This window comes from Sapajus apella, unplaced genomic scaffold, assembly GCF_009761245.1.
Source record: "Sapajus apella isolate SASKATOON/1434 unplaced genomic scaffold, GSC_monkey_1.0 scaffold40, whole genome shotgun sequence".
In the NCBI taxonomy this organism is placed as follows: Eukaryota; Metazoa; Chordata; class Mammalia; order Primates; family Cebidae; genus Sapajus; species Sapajus apella.
In genome coordinates, this window is record NW_022436980.1 from 932,285 (window position 1) to 952,480 (window position 20,196).

General features: G+C 44.5%; 1 protein-coding gene across 1 annotated transcript in view; it reads left to right on the forward strand.

The window, feature by feature from the left end:
- Positions 1-1,852: 1,852 nt before the first annotated feature.
- The window catches only part of FSTL1 (follistatin like 1), a 55,268-nt gene continuing 36,924 nt past the window's right edge, over positions 1,853-20,196 (forward strand). The window contains exons 1-2 of the mRNA XM_032298950.1: positions 1,853-2,288; positions 2,424-2,480. Of these exons, the coding sequence (XP_032154841.1) occupies positions 2,424-2,480 (57 nt within the window). The 5' untranslated portion in view covers positions 1,853-2,288. The remainder of the gene's footprint in view (positions 2,289-2,423; positions 2,481-20,196) is intronic.

A 20,196-nucleotide genomic window follows, 5' to 3' on the forward strand; every position in this document is an offset into this window, starting at 1 on the left:
GAAAGTCAGGCTACACAGCTAGTAAATGGCAGTGATAGGATGGAAAGCCAGATTGGTTTGACCTCAAACCTCCTGTGCCTTCTACTATGTCAAGCTGTTGTCAGAAAAGATTTTAAGGAAGCAATGAAACTTGACTTGGGTCCTGAAAACAAAACAAATAAACAAACCCAAGCATTTCAATAGACAGGAGGAAGGGAGGAAAGATCATGCCAGATTCTGAGGGAGTCCAGTGCATCTGCAAGGGATGCAATGTATTGTGAGTTACCCGAGGGCAGAAGCAAAACTTTGTCCATCATAGTTCCCTTCAATCTTAGCACAGTGACCAGGACAGAGTATCTGGTGGTGGACCATCTATTCCCTAATCTTATTACCATAACAGGGAGCAGGAGTAAGTTGTCTGACTGGTGAGTCTTTAAGAACTGGCCATATGTCACTTTACTCCCTCAAGTTTGGGGAGCAGGCATATCCCAGGAGGCACATGATTTCTGCTTTTTCCATGCAGCCAGTTTAGTTTTTACACAGGCAGGTTTTCCAGCTCTGCTTGTGACTGAGTGGATATGTTCAATTCTTGGCCCACTATCCCTGCAGATCTAAAGTCATGGCTGCCATTCCAGCCTTTAGCAGAGACAAAGCTGACATTTTGCTCCCCATAAGTCTGACTCCTGCTGCTATCTCAATGGATTCTGACCATGGGTATTATCTTGAAGCCCCCTAAAACTACAACAGTGGGCACTCAACAAACCTTGACAGCAGAGTGAATATGACAAGTTCAGAGGACAATGAGAAGACCCGCCTGCTAAGAGCAGAAGAAGTATGCTGATGTAGTTGAAGAGAAGTTAGGTGGACAGGATGGGACCAGTAATGGTTGGCTTATTAGAAAAGGCAGTCTGGATTTGATGTGGGAAGAAGAGCGCCGAAACTTTCTGAGTAGAGGAAGAATGTGAACACGAGGAAGACAATGTCTAAAATAAGCTAGTGAAGGAATATGACGATGGATTGCAGTGGAGACTACAGGGGAGAGCCTGGAGCCAGAGGACAACGAAAGGAGGTTTTCAGAATTTTCAAGTGAGGAAGCATGATGGTCTGGCCTAGGAAAGTGAACATGTGAACGGAGGCGAGGGGATGCATATGAAATCTCAGTGGGTAAACTGCCAGGCTATGGGGACAAGCCAGGTCTGGGAAAAGGAGATAGGTTTGAAGGCAACCACCCTGAAAGAGGTAGATGAGCAGGCCCTGAAGCTGGGGGGAGTGAGGCTTTGCCTTTGGCATGTGAAATCTGAGGTGCCAAGTGGCTCTGTTCTCCGCACCAGTTATGGCAGGAAAGACGCCTTAATTAGGGGCATATTAGGGAGTTAACCCTGTCAAAGTGGTAGCACGCTTTCGAAGGCCGCTGGGAAGAAGCTGGTGAAGACCACAAGCCTGAACATAGAGGCTACTTGGGATGACAGGGAGGAGGGACACAGGTGATGGGTGAGTTGTCAGAGGAGAGACGGGGGACACCGCTTCCGACCCGAGTGAAGGAGGAGATGAGGCTGGTGGCAAACGCTGGACTGAGGATCGCCCCAGAAGAGGAAGGTGGCTGCCACCTCTCCCAGGACATGCACCGTAGTGCCCACAGCAGCCTTCCCCACCCCGGCCGGTCTTCCCGCCCCTGCGCCCACTTCCCGGTGCCCGGCTGCTGTGACACCCTCAATCCCGGGCTGCCGGGTCTCCTCTGCATCCCTGGGCCTGCCAGTTTAGCCATGGGGGTGGGGGCGACTCCGCTTCCCAGGCCGCGGGACGTCTTTCCCTCCAGGTTCCAGTCCCGGCCTGGCCCGCCCCTGCCCCGGCCCCCCACGGCACCGCCCACCTGGCCACCGGCGCAGCCCGCCCGGGCCGCCGCCAGCCAGCAGTCCCTCCCCGGGTGGGGTTCCCCTCCCCCCCTCCCCCCCTCCGCCTTTGTGGCAGGGACCCCTGGGACGCTCCCCCTGCCTCCGCTCCACTTTCAGGGGGCCGAAGGGGCGCCGGGCGGTGCGGAGAGAGGGGTTCGGCGGCGCCAGGACTCCCGCGGGCTCCCCGGAGCAGGGGGCGGGAGTAGGGGGAGCGGGAGCCGCTGGGGCCGCCGCAGCAGAAGGGGGAGGAGAATGGGGAGGAGCTGGGGGGCAGGCAGGCGGGGAAGCAGAGGTCTTAATGGGCGGCCAGCCCAGGTCGGACATCCTCTGAGGCTGGCGTTCGGCGGCGCTCCCACCTCCGCTTAGAGCTCGCCGTCGTCCTGCTTCGCACCCTCCGGAGACCGGGACCGGACCAAGGTGAGCGCAGGGCGCGCGGCGCGGAGGCTGGACTCTGCTGGCGGCTGGGGGTGCTCGGGCGGAGGGACCCGAGCAAGTTTCCCGGGTCAGCGCGGGGCCGGAGCCTTCAGTCTCGCTCTCTTCTCTCTTCCGCAGATGTGGAAACGCTGGCTCGCGCTCGCGCTGGTGGCGGTAGCCTGGGTCCGCGCCGAGGTAGGCGAGGGGCCGAGGAGTCCGAACTCGGGCCCCGGGGCCTCTCCGGTCTGCGTGCCTGGGGATGCTTTCCCGGGGCGGCTTGGGGAGTTTCCGTCCTGGGGTGGGCTGGGGTGGAGCTGGGGGAGCGCTGCGAAAAGAAATGCTACTCAACGAAACTTAAATCTCTCGAAAGCAGGAAAAGTAGTTCGGGCCGTAAGCGGGAGCCCCGCCGCGGCTAACATGGAGGGAGAGCCGGGAGGAGGAGAGGGGCGGGCTGGGCCGGCCGGGACGAGGCGGCGACCCGAGCAAAAGCGAGTTCAAAAAGGCGCCTCCACTCCTTCCTTCACTTCAGAGGAGACTGAGAATAGTTGGGAACTTTTCCCTCCCGAGTCTGTCTCCTGGGGGCGGAGGGAGAGGAATCTCGGGATTCTTCTTGTGGGACAAAATTCATTTTCTGTTTTCTCTTTTTCATGATTTCCTGAAATGTATTTTCTTCTTTGTAAAGTGTTCTCGGGTTTTGTGTTATCATCTGGGCCATGTAATGGCCTTTCCCAAAATGTAATGTTGCACAAGAGAAGATCCGTTGCTCTGCTCTTTGGGGACTCGAATTTCCACTTAAAGCATTTCAGCGCTTGTTTTTTTGTATTAATTTTTTCAACTCCAGCGACCTTTCCGCGACACTACAGACAAACCAACAAACTCTTTGCTCAGAAGCCCCTTCATTAACTCGAAGGTTTATGGACAGAAAATAAACAATTCTAAATTCCCCGGGCTCCAGTCTCCGGAAGAGTGAGGTCAGAAACTAAACATTTGATAATTATGGCAGGAAATATGGAAGGAATTAAAAAGCATGAGGGAGAAGAAATGGAATGCGCATTACAAAAGAAATAGCTCCCTGGTGGGTGGTTTATGCTTCCCCCTTGAATTTTTTCCTTCATTTTACAGTTTAACCACACCCTTAGCATCGCAGATTGACTCTGCCCAAAAAAATCATAAATGCATACAAGGTCTTCACAATTTAAAAAAAAAATGCATTGTACTGAATTCTCATTTAATTCACTACTACATTGTTAAGGTGGAAACTCAACTGTTTTTATTCCCAATGAAATAAAAGTAGCTAATATTTATTAGATATCTGCTGTGTTATAATAAAATTCCATTTTAATGACATAAATTGAGTCAGGGAAGGTTACCCAATGCCCTCAGCTATTAAATCCTGGGGGTGGGATTTGAACCCAAGCAGCTTGGCTCCAGACCCAAGGATCTTGACCACTAGCCCACACCACTTCCAAGCACAATGGTTTAACATTCACCAAATACGTTTTTGTATACCAGGTATTGGGCTGTGTACATTACCTGCAGTTACTTCTTTTAAAGCTCCCAAACACTGTAATGTAGGTTGTATTCTCCCCGTTTTACAGAGGAGGAAACAGGTTTAAGGTTAGGTAACTTGCCCAGGGTCATACAACTAGTTAGCTTTGAAGCAGGATCGGAACTCACCTCTTTCTACCTTTGGAGCCCATCTTGAACTCCAGGTCTGCTTCTCATCCATTTGGTTTTCCAGGGTTTGCGTTTGAGGAAGTATCCCCCTTCACTGGCTGGTTAAGAAACATTCCTCCATCCCCTGCTGTGACCCTCAAAAGGCAGCTGCAGACCAGTGATGGATGAGGTGAATCCCTGGTTGGTTTTCCAGCAGGCTTAAGAATTGCCAGCCAGTGTGTGAAATCACTCAGTGAACTGGAATGCAAATATGAGGTGTGAGGAGGCTGTTGGTTCACTCACCAGGCTGTGTGGCCCAAGGTCTGGGATCTATTCTAGGCCGCCTGCACAACACACCCCTCTCCCAAACCCCTTCCTCACAGGGAAAACTTAGCCCTGGTAGGAAGCTTCCCCAGCAGCAATTTCCTGCTGGAGGTAGAAGAGCATCCAGTGCTCTCACAGAATTCCCAGGCAAAATCTACAGGGAAGAAGGGAAAATAGAGAAGTACTGAGGCATGAAAACAGAGTGCCTTGGTGGAGTAAGGAGGCTGTGAACTCATAGTGTGTGGAAATGGTTACAATGAAAAGAGTGAGGGGTACCTATGAGCTAGGTTAGTTTTTAAAAATGGTTACAATGAAAAGTGAGGGGTAGGTATGAGCTAGGTTAGTTTTTAAAAATGGTTGCAATGAAGAGTGAGGGGTAGGTATGAGCTAGGTTATGTTTCATGGCTCCTGGTTATTAAGGATTATTATCTTTTAATTATTCCAACCTCTTCATGCCTGGCCTAGTAACACTTGGCAAGTTTTTAATCCATTTAATAATAATATACCTTTAACTACTGATGAAAAAGTAAATTAACCCTCTCCCTGTGGGAATTGTAATTTGGATTTTTTTAAAAGCATTTTATCTTAGGTTAATGGTGCTTGTCGTTTAAATTTTTTTCCTTGTTAACTCTAAGGACAGTCTGTAAAAATGGTCACATCCTATTATTTACAGTCATTATTGACATGAATCTATTTTAGTAAACTTTAAATCAGCTAAAATTGTACAAATATTGTTGAACTTTTTACAAATGAAATTTAGAAAGTAAATTGCAGCTTCTTGGTGCTTTTTGCTTTTCTGCAACATAAATATTTAATTCAGCATATTTTTTTTTTAATTAAGCACTTTACAAATCATGTTGCTATTTGAAGAAACCAAAGCCTCTATAGTAAACTTCCAGAATCAGTGGTGCTCACCACTTGGGAAAAGGTGGTTGTTATCAGTATTAATGCCAGTCTATGTAAATCCCATTTGGTTACATTCACAAAAATAATAACAAAATTCATTAAGGAGCCTGGGCTTAGTGGCTTATGCCTGTAATCCCAGCACTTTGGGAGGCCAAGACGGGAAGACTGCTTGAGCCCATGAATTTGAGACCAGCTTGGGCAACATGGTGACACCAAATCTTAAAAAAAAAAAAAAAAAAGAAAATTAGCTGGGCATGGTAGCACATGCCTCTGTCCCCAGCTACTCAGGGGAATGAAGCAGGAAAATCACTTGAGCCAAGGAGGTTGAGGCTGCAATGAGCTATGATGGTGCCACTGCACTCCAGCCTGAGCAACAGAGCAAGACCTTGTATTTATAGAAACAAACTCATTAAGGAAAGTGTCATATTGTTTTGAATGTGTTCCATGGTCTCCTGCTTCCTTGGCACCTCAGGGTTGCTTTTTGATGGCTTCCTCTCTTTCTTACCTGCTCACTCTCTTACTACTATGTCTGTAGCATATACCTTCACCCAGCCTCCCTCCAGATTCTGCCCCATCTACCTGAGCACACACATCCATGCATGCACTCTGTAGTCTGCTTGAAAGAGGGTGCTGGGTGTAGCATATGTCTCTAGATATGTGTAGATTAACATGTGGATGGACTAGGCAAAGAGGGCAGCAGCAGAGGTAGTGCTTCCACTAACAATTACACAGATACCCCTTTTCTAGATTATCTGGGGAAGGGGCTGTGTGAGCCTGCTTATGCACCTTCTTCCATCCCCCTCCCATAGGGAATTGCTGTAGTTCATTGAGAAGTGTTGATGGTAGATGCATGGCATGCAGCCTGGGAAAATGTTGAGAACACAGGTGTTGGTGTGTGTGCTCTTGAAGCTGAGTCAGTAAATATGTATCCCTCTAACATGGCAAGCTGGAAACCCTGTGGCCCAACTGCCTGCTTTAGGAAGACAGCCCTGGCAAATACCTAAGCATACCTCAAATCTCCCTTAGTGGATGTTTCTGCTGTCACGATGATTCCCAGCATTCCAGGTCTAGAAATTCATTATGATAAGTCACATGTACAGTTTACTGATTTGTAGTTCAGCATACTCATTCCACTAAAGGATCCATACTTAACCCATGAACTTTGAGAGCATTACCTAAGAGAAAATAACAATTCTATAAACAGATGTATGTCACTTAGCTCTAGACATGCAATCCTAGAAAATTTTGAGGGCTTTGTTCCTCTGAGGCAACACTTCTTAACCTCATTTGTACTCTATTAACAGCATATAGTTAACCACTGGAGGTTTTGTTTGGGAGCTCCTCTTTATTCTTTAGAATTGTTCTCATGGTAGACTCAAGTAAGCCTTGCATCTAACCCATATCTCTGACTGCATCTTCTTGGAGATGCAGCTTGTATATTAACCAAGCTAAAGAGATTGCTAAAATCATCTCTTGATTGTTTATCCTTTGGCAAATAAGCTACTTGATGCAATTCTAAAGACCATTGCTGGAAATTGGGGTGTGAAAACATAGCAGGGACTCTGCCAACTAGCCAGACCAGAAGGGCAAGCCCCCAGCATCTGAGGTTCTGCCATTGCAAATGGCTTTGGAAAGTGGACACATTACAGTTCCCTTGGAAGTCTCTGGATTGGGTGATGGAAAGCAGGATTCCATCCCCAGGCTCACAGGAGCAAGTTGGAGAGGAACCGTGAGGTGAAGATCCACTTGTGGACTGAGGTGGATGTAATGACCCCAGAGGAAATGCCCCAAAGATGAAAAGAAAGTCTTCAAAGTCAGTGAGGCAGAGCAATACATGCTGCCACAAGAACAGGAAGTAAAGAATGAACTGTAAATACCAGTGATCACATATGAGAATTGAAAATGTCATGGATTCTTTGTCTTAGTCCTTCAAATAACTGGACATCCCACAGAATGTTTCTAACAGACATAAATTGTATTAGCTTAATGATAGCAGTTAGTAGGGGGGAAAAGTATAGTTAGGTTCATTTTGTAAGCCAGATGATTAATGTCCTCAGAGGGCATTAATTTTTGTCTAAGATGCTCTATTCTGACTCCTGCAATTTTGGCAAGGGGCACTTTCTCAGAGTGTGCCATGAATGGCCTGGCTTTCCTTTCACTGTGCCCATCAAGTCATGTTCCCTGCTGCAGTGGAGCACACCTGGCACTCAGGTCAGAGTCACAGTGAAGCACAAGGCATGGTCTCTGCCCTCATGTTATTTACATCTAGTGGTGGGCCCGGGTGCTTTAAATTGTGGCAGGTACAGTTTATATTATTATAATTACATAGCAGCAAGTACCTTTATACTTATTGTTGCTGTTTTTTAAAATTTACATTAATGAGGCCGGGCGCGGTGGCTCAAGCCTGTAATCCCAGCACTTTGGGAGGCCGAGGCGGGTGGATCACGAGGTCAAGAGATCGAGACCATCCTGGTCAACACGGTGAAACCCCGTCTCTACTAAAAATACAAAAAATCAGCTGGGCATGGTGGCGCGTGCCTGTAATCCCAGCTATTCAGGAGGCTGAGGCAGGAGAATTGCCTGAACCCAGGACGCGGAGGTTGCGGTGAGCCGAGATCGCGCCATTGCACTCCAGCCTGGGTAACAAGAGTGAAACTCTGTCTCAAAAAAAAAAAAAAAAAAAATTTACATTAATGTAGGGTCTCCCTTTGTAAAATCATTTTATGCTAGCAAACTGCACAAATCTTCCGTGCGTAGCTTCGTGAACTTTTACATCTGGCCCGTGTAAGCACCACCCAACAAGACTGAGGGAGTTGGTACAGAAAGGAAGCTATGAACCTGTATGTTACCATAAAGTTACATACAGAAAAACTTACCCTGAAGAAAATGAGGGATAGGGATGATCTACATTTCATGACTCTGTGCCCAAAGACACCTATCTTTTAATCTGTCTGTTCTCTTGGTGTCTACTCCAGGTAACATTTGGCAAGTTTTTAATCCGTGTTTTAACAACAGCAAACCTTCAATAATTAATGAAAGGTAAATTAACCCTCTCTATATGAGGCTATTTGGATCTTGTTTTAAGCATTTTAACTTGTTATTAACAGTAGTTAAAACAGAAAATGGCTTTCCTTGTTAGCTATAAGGATGTGCAGCAAACAGTGAAATACAGCCTTTGTTGACATGAATCCATTTTAGTAAACTTTAGATCAGCTTTGGGGAGCTTTCCGGACTGTTTTGTGGATGGATAGATAGATATTCCAGGGCTCACTGTAATCTACATTAAATTCAGCAAAAAAAACTCAAGTCATTCTGTTTGACCACTTTGCCCTGGTCATTATTACTTTTAAAGGGATTCTATATAAGATGTCAGTCATGTTATTTATGACAGCAAAAAACTTAAAACTGACTAAATAGTCAACCATAGGAGAAGAGTTAAGTCATTTACAAAAACATGTTGAAGCTCTGGCAAATGATTATGATTTAATTTGAAAAGCAGATACCCCCCCAGTTTTATCCTCACAACTGTAAAAATGTATAGAAAAGTGTGACAAACAAATGTGTTAGAAATTATCCGTAGTTAGTGGATTTATGGGTCATTCTAATCTTTGCTCTAGTCTTTTTTGTATTCTCTAAGGCTCTAATGAGCATAGTTTATTTTCATATTTTATCAGAAAATAACACGTTAACTTTTTAAATTAAAGTAGCATATATTTGGAGAAGAGAAAATCCCTCTTGAAAAAAGGAGGGGATCACAAGGATCATCATGATGTCAAGGCACTGGATGAAATATCCAAGGGGAAGGACTTAAGGAGAAAAAAGTTGGGGGGTGGAGTGAGGTTCTGAAGGAATGTCCAGGTCTACAAGGGGGTATAGGTTTAAGGGCAAGAACTTCCCAGTGCCATGCCCTCCTCTCATCTCTCTCCATTTGGGAGATTTAACAGTCTCTGTTTTAATTTTCGCGGGCGTGGGAAAAATCAAAAGTCGATTACTCCAGCGGAAGTTCTAAGGAACTCTTTTCATTGGCCGGGGGTTCTTGGAGAAGGTAGGGGTCCTCCCAGGTTAAAAGTCCTCTCCTTCCACACCCCTTCAGACTCCATGTATGGATCCCTTTCCACACACACTCTCTTGTGGAAGTTCTCTCTCTTCTTCTCCTTTTTTTTTCCCCTTTCTCTACGTAAATAAAATCACTTATCTGCAACACTGTTTGGGGTCCAGTATTTACTTTGCAAGTGCATCTGGTCCCCTCTCTCATTCTTAAGAGAGCAGGAGACCAAGAACCTTGGAGAAACGTCCTCTCAGGGGAGCTGAGGGCACCCCTGAACCCCTAAACCTCAACAGTTCTATGCTAACCACGATTGCTTTCAATCCCTTCTTTCAGAACAATTATCAAAATCAATCACCAGGTGTATGAGATGTGCCTGCTAGACCCCGTAGACAATGAAAACAAGGACCTCCCAACACTATGAGATTAATGTCCTTTCAGGGATGGCACAGACTTGGCATACATATCACCACTACCCTCTCCCTCACGCATAACCGACATTTCTAATCAATTGTAGAATTCTTTCCTCCTGAACTTGGAGAAAGTTTGAAAATCCTGCTTAGCAGTGTTCTAGGTAGCCACTAGCAGAGTCTATATGAGATGAAAACTATTTGCCATCCGTGCTGGAAAAATCAACCCAATATGACAAACACTGATACATCTTTAGCCCAAATTAAGATGATTAGAAGGCAGAGTTTGGGACTGTGTGAAACTGACAAAACAACATGAGGTAATAGGTGATAGAACTGGGTTAGCAAATGGATGAAATGTCAGGCAAACAACAATTACCAGATTCTGGCCCAAGCTTCTCAGCTCTTTGGATGAATCTGAGCACCTTAAAGTAAGCTAAACCTTCTAACGTTGGCCTCATCAACAAAAATACAATGAGAATTTTCATGGCTATTCTGGTGAAGTAAACAGTTGTTCTTGCTCAAGTTCTAAGAGCTGCTGCTGTCATAGATAACAGTTTTCGCATTAACTGCCGCCTGGCAATAACTTGCTAATAGAATGCTCTTTGAGTAGTTGGGGTACAAAATAAATCCCATGAATCTTTATTTCCTGCTTTGGTTGGAGGATTTCCATTTAATCTCTTCACAGACTTGAGATGCTCATTTGGAAGCCATCACCAATAAACTATTCTCAGGATTAAGTCTGAATGTATGACCGCCAATATGTCCCTTGGATAATCCTGGACACTATTTGTGACCAACCAGGCTGCTGCCTGACAAGTCATGTGATACATGACAAAAGCTATCACATGGTGTGGGCCCAGATTTGTGTGTGTGTGTGTGTGTGTGTGTGTGTGTGTGTGTGTGTGTGTGTGATGGGATATTGGCTTGAGTTGATGTAAGGAAAATGTCTCTTTTGCTATACTTTTTGTTTCAAAATTTAAAATCCTATGTCTGAGGCAAAATTTGTCTTTTCCCCAGTCTTTCCTCTTATACTTCAATGACAGTTAATAAGTATAATTTATTGATCTACAGAAGGGTCAGGCATTATGCTAGTCAGTTTGCACATATGCTACTCTTGGGAACTCTTAGGAGCTGCTACCACTATCGCTGCTGTACAGCTCAAATGGATCTGGCCATTAGGGGTCAGATGTAAAGCTTTAGCAGAAATTCCCCTTCCTCACCTCTTGCCACTATTTCAGAAAATCCTGAAATATGGCTGTAGGATAGATGGCCCCTGCCTTCTCAGAATTTGAAAGACTCCACTTGAGCAGCTGGGGCCATTTTCAGCCTGTCCACCTTGCCCTCCTAATCAGCATGTCCAGTAGATGGCAGCTTTTTATGTGGAACTTTATCTTACGTTGCGTCCATTGGGGGCTCTGCTGTTTGTCTCTTCCCATTTTCCTTGTCTTTTCTTGTTCTCATTTCTGAGTGTCTCCAAGTCTTTTTTTTGTTTTTTTTTTTTTTTTGAGACAGAGTCTTCCTTTGTCGCCCAGGCTGGAGTACAGTGGTGCGATCTTGGTTCACAGCAACCTCTATCTCCCGGGTTCAAGTGATTCTTCTGCCTCAGCCTCCTGAGTAGCTGGGATTACAGGTGCCTGCCACCATGATTGTATTTTTAGTAGAGCTGGAGTTTCACTGTGTTGGCCAGGCTGATCTCAAACTCCCAACCTCAAGTGATCCACCTACCTCAGCCTCCCAAAGTGCTGGGATTAGAGGCATGAGCCACGATGCAGGCCTAAGTCTGTCTTTTCCATAGACTCTGTAACAAGACCATTTTGTTATTAAGAGCAATACTGTAGAACAATGAAAGAGTCTGACTTAGAAGTCCTGCTCTACCCTTTTCTGGGCACCTCTTTAAAGTCACCTAATGTCTCTAACTTGCGGCTTCAGTTAAGAAGTGAGGGCTTTGCAGCAATGGACTGAGTTTGAATTCTGGACTTGTCTAGCTGTGAGACCTTGTGCAAGTTACTTAACCGCCCTGAAGTCACTTTCCTTACCAGTAAAATGGGAATCATTCCTGTCGCTCTGTCTACTCAGTTAGATAATGAAAAAGGTCTCCTCTACTCATGGTATGTAGTCAGCACTAAAGACAAATACCTGCAAGAGATGAAGGATCGCTTACCAGTCCCTACAAGGCACTGACGAAGAATGTTTTTTGACTGTGTAGTGATTTAAACAAGAGAAATTCTCAATACACAAACATCCACTAGGCATCGTCTTTATTTGTACAGCCTTTGTGCTGGTGCAGGTTGTTACTCTGATTACTGATTTACCCTTGAGAGGAAGCATAACATAATGGCTTAGTGCTCAGACCTGGTAGCTAGGTTGTCCTAGCACTGCCCTTACTAGCCAAGTGATCTTGGGAAAGCTACTTAAAACCTCTCTGAGCCTTTTTCCTCATCTCTAAAATGGGCTTAATCCAGAGTATCTACCCCATAGGTTAGTTGTGAGAATTAAATAAACTTTTACATGTAAAGCAGTTAAGAGTGTTTTAGCACACACTGTGCGGTGCCAGCTGGTATTATCATCCTCATGGCTTCTCTATGGGAAGAACTCCAAAAGCCATGAAGGATGTGTGTGTGTTTGAGCACACATTCACACACATGTATATGTGCGTTCATGGCGTGCAGAAGTCTCCTTGCTTGTTTTTCTTTCTCCAGAGATTTAAGTATCACCTTTTTAAAAGAGGAAACTAGGATATTTTCTTCAGTGGATGCTTTAAAGCCCAGAATTTATATCAGAACCCTTGCTTCCACTGAGCTAATCTTGTCCTTTAACTTCCATGTAGTGTTTCTTCTGTGAAGCCACAGCTCTGTCATTCCTCCAGGAAGAGATTTAAGTACTCATGGAGCATCTACTGTGCATAGGCAGTAGGATGGGTAAGCCAGCATAGGTTCTCCCTAAAGGCAGAGTAAGTGAACGAAAATAACTGGAAAGAAAGCAGAAAGAAAAGGCAAAAAATGAGGTATGTATGGAGGTGGCCAACAGATATTTTGGGTGATCATTTCCATTATGCTGTGGTCTTCATAGCATAGCCTGTTACCAGGCAATACATTTCAAATTTTTGGTGTGGAAAATGTGATAGTGCAAAGGAACAGGATCCTTCGCTTTCATTATTTCAAAAATAAGTACCAACTACTCTCAAAGACAGGGTAGAAGTATTCCTGGAGCAATCTGGAATTTGTCCCTTGGGGATCCCAGGCCACAGCTTCTGGTACTTTGCACACAGACCTGGAGTCCCACTAGGGAGGGGCTGTTGTGTCTGCAGCCAGACTGATGCCAGCCTCACGTGCCCACCCCTCCCTGGCCCTGGAGGCAGCTCTCTGTAGTGCTCCTTGTGTTGTGTTTTGCTCTTCGCTTCATCTTTCTCCTCTATCTTTCTTCTCTCACCATTACAGAGAGGTCATCCCAAAGTGCCTGGGCTGCAATAGGAGCTGTCAAACACTCACGAACCACCATGTTCACATTAGATGCAGAGATAAACTGCACAAAATCTCAATACCCTATTTTGCATCATTCATCTGGGACAAAGTAAAATTTTTCAAAGTGAAATCAAAAAAGGAAAGCAAAAGATATTGTAGACCTATTCTCTGTCAGGCACTAAGTTAGTGCTGGTGGTTAAGAGAACTTGTGCCCAAAGAGCTTGTAGCCCAGTGGGGAGGCAGACAGGAACACAGGCTCAAAGTGATGCAATGTGAGTGTAGGACAGAGCTGAGAACCTAACCCAGCTTGAAGGGTTCAGGAGCACTTCCAGGAGGACGTGACCCCCTAGCTGAGCTCTCAAAAATGACTGATGGTCACTGTGTCTTACTTGTGAAACTTTGAAAACATCACAGACACTTCTGCTAGGTAACACACAGTCAGCATTGTAGAGGCCCAATCATTTAACTTTCCAGGTTACATCAGTTGTTGTATGGCTTATGTGCCTGGAAGGACACTTCAGGCCTGGTCCTTCTGGCCACATAGACATGGCAGGCATGATCTCCATTTGGATTCAGGTCCAGTTACTTCTGAGTCACACAGGAGTGTGGTTTTTACAATGGAGCATTTGCAGCATAACAGTTAGTGACTTAAGAGTTTTGGGGTTTTGTTTGTTTGTTTGACACAGGATCTTGCTCTGTTGCCCAGGCTGGAGTGCAGTGACACAATCTTAGCTTACTGCAGTCTCTACATCCTGGGCTCAAGCAATCCTTTCACCTCAGCCTCCACAGTAGCTGGGACTACAGGCATGTGCCATCAAGTCCAGCTAATTTTTGTGTTTTTAGTGGAGACAGGGTTTCACCTTGTTGCCCATGCTGGCCTCTAACTCCTGGGCTTAGGTGATCCTCCCTCCTTAGCCTCCCAAAGTTGGCACTACAGTTGTGAGCCACCACACTCAGCCTTGGGAGATGTTTTAAGGCAATTTCTTTGTTCTTCAGATGTATTCACAAATGTTGTGCATTAAATAAGGCCAAATGACAAGACAGCTCTAAAACATCAGCTGAGTTTCTGGGTAGGGTTGTATAGACTGTTCACCGCACAAGTATGTCATGTGCCTGTGTGTGGCACAGGGCTTTTCTGCCCACTCACAGGAAGGGGCACCTTTTATTCTAACTGATGTGCAAAACTCCCCAAACCCAACATTATCTCTGAGTCGTAGACTTTGGTGGTCATTTCTACATTTGTACATTTTATAAATTGATTTCATTCAGACTCTTGCAAAATTTTTGTAATAGGCCTCCATCGAAAGCCAGTTCTGTGTTTCGTGGGTTTTTCCTCATAGATAAGCAGAGATGATAAACCAGGAAATCTTAAAAATCTGTTTTTTTGTACCCACAGTGTGCTACTTTGGGCTATTGCCCAACTGAATCTAGTTTGAGAACTGTGATTACCCAGGAATTAAGACAAGTATTCCCAGCTTCCTTCTGATTGCTGGATTAGCAGAATTTCCTCAGCCTCCAGCTGAATTCCTGCCCCTGGGAAGAAATGTCTTAGACAGAGTGAACCCCCAGCCTGGAGCCTGTCAGAGATTGTGTCATATGTTTGCATTAGCTGAACAAAAACCGAGCAGGCTTTCCGGCCTTGCTCTCCCCTCCTCCCTGCACGCCTCTCCGCTGGGAGAGGCCAGTTAAAGTCTAGACACTGTCTGCTTGGCTCTGTGCCTTTTTAGCACAATCCACACAGTTCTGCAGCTCTGACTTTGGTTGCCTGTCCTCACTCATTTCCCCAGTTTTCTTAGTCAGCCTTAAACTGTCTCGGGAGACTGGCAATGAGCCGCACACATAGGAAACAGGTGAGTGAATTTATGAGCCTGTCAGGATTCAGCTGCCTTGAAAGGCTCAGAGTGACGATAGCAGCAGTGCTGGCTGAAGCTGTGACTGAGTTTACAGACATCCCTGGTGTGAGCTGACTTCAAACAAACCTTCATTTACTATCCAGAGATGGGCTGGGACAAATAGGACAGACAGTGGCACCCCAGGTAATGAGCCTCATACCATGTGGACTTATGCAAGCCACCTGACTGCCACATATGGGGGTTACAGTAGATGGGCTCTAAAATGCAGCTTTGAAATCCTGTTCATATAAAAGGAGGCAGATATTCTAGGCTGGATTATCAGAATATTCTAATTAATGAAATTGGATTATTTGATTAGCTCTTACCTTGATTTATAGCCTAGTGTAGAACAGTTTGAAAGAGAGACTGGCTCAAGAATCAGAAAACAGAGTGAATAATAACAGGAGGCATTTTGTGTCCTTTATTTCCTCTCGATGTACTGAGTGAAATATAAACAATACAGCATGTGGCACCTGAGCAGTCTTGATGCCTAGGAATCCCAAATGCTGTTTACTCTACAGAAAGGAACCACTTGATTTTCCATTTCAAAAGCCAACTGCTCGACAACACTGAGGAAGAAATGAAGAATGCTGGGTCTCCTTGCAGTCAATCAAGAAATCTTTGTGGGGGAGAAAAGAGAAGACAACCCCTAATTCAAAGTGTGCAGTTTGAGATTTATTGAACTTTTTTGAAAAACAAAAGCAAACAAAACTTTCTTCTCGCTTCTGTAAATGTTCACATTTTCTTTTAAAAATAATGATGTAGGCCGGGTGCGGTGGCTCAAGCCTGTAATCCCAGCACTTTGGGAGGCCGAGGCGGGTGGATCACGAGGTCAAGAGATCGAGACCATCCTGGTCAACATGGTGAAAACCCCGTCTCTACTAAAAGTACAAAAAATTAGCTGGGCATGGTGGTGCGTGCCTGTAATCCCAGCTACTCAGGAGGCTGAGGCAGGAGAATTGCCTGAACCCAGGAGGCAGAGGTTGCGGTGAGCCGAGATCGCGCCATTGCACTCCAGCCTGGGTAACATGAGTGAAACTCCGTCTCAAAAAAAAAAAATAATAATAATAATAATGATGTAGTATTGCAAATGGCTTATAGAAAGTTGTCTGAAACTATTGCACGGACCCTAATTTTGTTTTCCGGAAAGCTTCTTACCTTCTCATCATGTTGCCTGGCCCATGATCAGGATCCAGGGGCTCCTGGACAAGTATTAATAAATTTCCTGCCCTGTTCCCCTGGCCCTAATCTCTGATTAGTTCAAGGCTCTTGCTACAGCCCATGAGCACTGGTCTTTGGCTTTGACCCAACAGTTAAATCAAGTAACTTGTTAGGGTGAACACAGTAAGGAAGCAGGGGCCAATGCAGATGTTTTAGTCCCACTGAAATGCTTGGTACCTTGTCTGTACTCCAATTCCTGGATCCCTCTAGCCAGTCCCAGTGTGCTAAATTGTGCTATTGATCCTGACTGGGGAGCCAGCCAGCTCAGTATTGGAGGTGGCTTTTCTAGTAAGGGTACAGTACAGGTTAGAATTAAATTAAAATTTGCTGTGCCCCAAGGTAGACTATATGTGCGTGTGTGTGTGTCTGTGTGCGTGCATGGATGTGTGTCTGTGTACTTACAGAATACACATACACATAGATATACACTGACTTAAATTTCACCACATGGAGAACGTGGCCATCTCCCTATAGCTTAAAGAGTGAGACTAGTCACAAAAATTCCTTTGGAATTTGACTGTTTTGGTTTAATTTAGTTTAGTGTTTGATCTTTGTTATACTGCCTAATTTCCTTCTAAGCCTAGGCACATAGACCAGTGCTTATTTTTATGGTGTGAAGTTTGCCTGTTAATGAATTTAATAAATGCATGTCATTCATTCACTCATTCCCTACCACATTCCAAAATTAAGAGATATGTTTTCCCTCCCTACTCTTACGGCCAACATATCCTATTTAGTTTCTGTAAGGGTTGGGCTAATTACATGTATTTTTAGCTATTGAGAGGGTAGTTTGTAGTTTATGGCATAACATTTGTGACAGAGAAAAAGAAAATGGATGAGAACTCAAAAGATGGTTTGAAAACTTTCTAATCACTTTCATACAGATACCTGGCTCATCTAAACTGTAGCATGAAATTGATACATGTGGAATTTCTATCAGAGAGGCTAAACACTATTGAAACAGAAATACAGATGCTCGCCCTGAGTGAAGACTCAAACATACCTGAATTCTGTTTACTGTCAGGGTTTCTACCAGGAGGGCCAAGCATGGCTTCTTGGTGGCCCAGCCCAGCTCACAAAACTTGCTTTGGGATGTATGCATGCCAGTCATTCACAAATACTCAGAGCACTCGGCTTCACTTCTCCCAGAGCACCACCATCGTTGGTTCTGCACTACGTGCTATAATTATGATGCTGCAAGGACAGAATGGGGCCTACGCCAGAAGCAGGAAGTTCACCTGGCTTCTCCCTAGAGTCCCAACAGTCTTTCAGGAATGTGTCTGCTTGTGCTTTGTTCCTCTTCTTCTGGTTTTCCCTCCTTGACATTTTGTTTTCTTTCCTTTCTTACCCTGTGTGGCCTTGGTCTTGTTGACAGCCACATGCAGAGAGGCAGATTTCCTGGTTTAGCTATTTAGTTTAAGGAGAAAGACGTTCACTTTATGCATTAATTGGTGTCTGCATCCTGTTCCACAGAAGGGTAATTTTCTGTGTGGCACCAAGGGCTTGATAATTATCAAAGAAAACCGCAGTTCCCGGTAGGAACACACTTCAGGTGTGAGTCCACTTTGGGTTTCTCACTCTCCTTTCTTGGGAGATGGAACTCGGGGGGTGGAGAATGGGACTGGGAAGTATTTGGAGTAGAGGCCAGACATTCAAGTCTTTGCTAAATGTTGGGTATAATAATTTCAGTTCTCAACTGCAGACTTATTTCTTAATAAAACTTCCCAAGCTACTTGTGGACCATATTGTTTTAAAGGATAGTTACAAAGTTAACAGCTTCCTCTTGGAGATTCTATTGGAGAAGAGTCTTTATGTTTTTTAATTTTCTACAAAAGAACATATATAATATAACCTAGATAATCAGAAGCCATGCTGGGGTTGTTTTTGTTTATTACATCTCCTATTTTAGGTACTCTTTTTTTTTTTTTTTTTTTTGACAAAAATAAGGAAACTGTGATAGGGATATGAAATCCTGTAAAAACAACTAGCGCTTGAGGATGACTAACTCCACTATACTGATCATTTTACAGCTTAGGTAATTGCATTTTTCCTCCAAATTCCTCATACACATTTGATCAAATAGAGGTCTCTTCATTTCCTGCTTAAGTTGCTCCATGGAATTGGTATGTGGCTTAGAGAGCAAGCTGAGTTCCTCCCCAGTGGCTGTTTCCGTTGGTTGATTGGGTTATTTTCCAGGTAATGCTATCATTATTTTGCCCAGTGTAAATGGCATTGCCATGTAGTGATGGTAATTACTCATGTTACAGTGTCCTGGAATGTAAAGACTTCTTCATTCTCTAGTGGTTTGTTGTTTAACTCCAGGAAAAAGGCTTCTTTTCACTGATGCTGAAGTGTATGCATGTATTTGGGGCTCAGATAGCTGAGGATCTAGACTGCCAGTCTGTGGGCTCAGATGTGACAGTAGTGATATTCAGAAAGTCATGATAGTCTCTGAGAGAAACACCAAAGTTAGGAATTTGAAGCCTAAGAGTGTTCAAAGCATGTGATGAACTGTCCCCAAATGGTTTTTGTCCTAGAAGTGGGTGGAACAAATAGGAAGAAGGAAAATAGTGATGAGGAAGACTGGGAGAAAGGAGGCGGTGATGGACGTGGGAAACGCTGACTGTTAATTTTACTGGGTCAAGCAAATACAGATGAGGTGATTGAGTTAAGAATTTTTGTTCTTTAAGCGCTTCATGGGAAAATATTGTGAGTGAACACTGCAGATATATATGATCAGAACAGATATATGACTGTTTTTTGTTTGTTTTTGTTTTGAAACAGAGTCTTACTCTGTCACCCAAGCTGGAGTGCAGTGGCGTGATCTCAACTAACTGCAACCTCTGCCTCCCGGGTTCAAGTAATTCTCGTGCCTCAGCCTCCCAAGTAGCTTACAGGTCCTTGCCACTACACTCGGCTACTTTTTGTATTTTTAGACGGGGTTTTGCCATGTTGGCCAGGCTGATCTTGAACTACTGACCTCATGTGAGCCCCCTGCCTCGACCTCCCAAAGTGCTGGGATTACAGGCATGAGTCACTGTGCCTGACCCACTGTTTTTTCTAATTGAATGTATGATCTGGAAACAAAACTCACAAATGACAATATAAAGCTGTAAATTAAAACAGCACCTGTACATAGTGTGTGGCAAAGAAGATGATATTTATAAAATGCCTCCCACAAGGTAAGTGCTCAATAAATAATAGTTGCTATTGTTCTCCTTGTTGTTTTGCCTTGAATTCCAAGGAACAGTAACACTGTAGGGAGAGAGACATGAAGAGCCTAGACCCAAAGTGTGTAGTGAGTGAAGTTCACATATGTGCTAGGTTAAATGATTTTTTAGTTAGAGGACTTCCCAGAGTTTTACAAAATTCACGTACGTTTATGACTCTAGGAAGAAAGTATAAGATAATGTTTCCCAAACATTTTACCACAGATACCATTTCAAAAAAGCCCATAAATATTTCAAGGCTAGTTTTCCATGGACAGACTTTCATGAACAAGATCTATTTACATGTGACCCCAGATCTTAGTGGCCTTGCTGAACTCACTTCATAAACTAAGTTTCCTCAGAAAGATATGGGACTTGTCTGGACCCATAGCCTGTCTCAGAGAAGATCCTCTTGGCAATGACTCCAGACTGGACCATCAGCATGGCCGTGTGCACACCTACCTCGAAGTGGCTTGGTTTTGGATATCCACTTATATACCCAGGAATTTTCTCTTTGATTTTTCACTTTCCCTGTTCATACCCAGTCTGTCCTTTCTTCTGTATTGTCAGAGTGATTCACTTCTCCATTGACAGGCGTCTGTGCCCACTGCCACTACCCTAGCCAAGCTGCCATCATTATCCCTGGACTATTACAATAGCACCTAGCTGTTCTCCCCTTTCTCTCTCCTGCAACCTTGCTGTTTCTGAACAGGACAGCCTTAGTAATCTTTGTAAAACACGTATCTGATCATGTCACTCCCTGAGCAAAACACCCCAGTGGCAT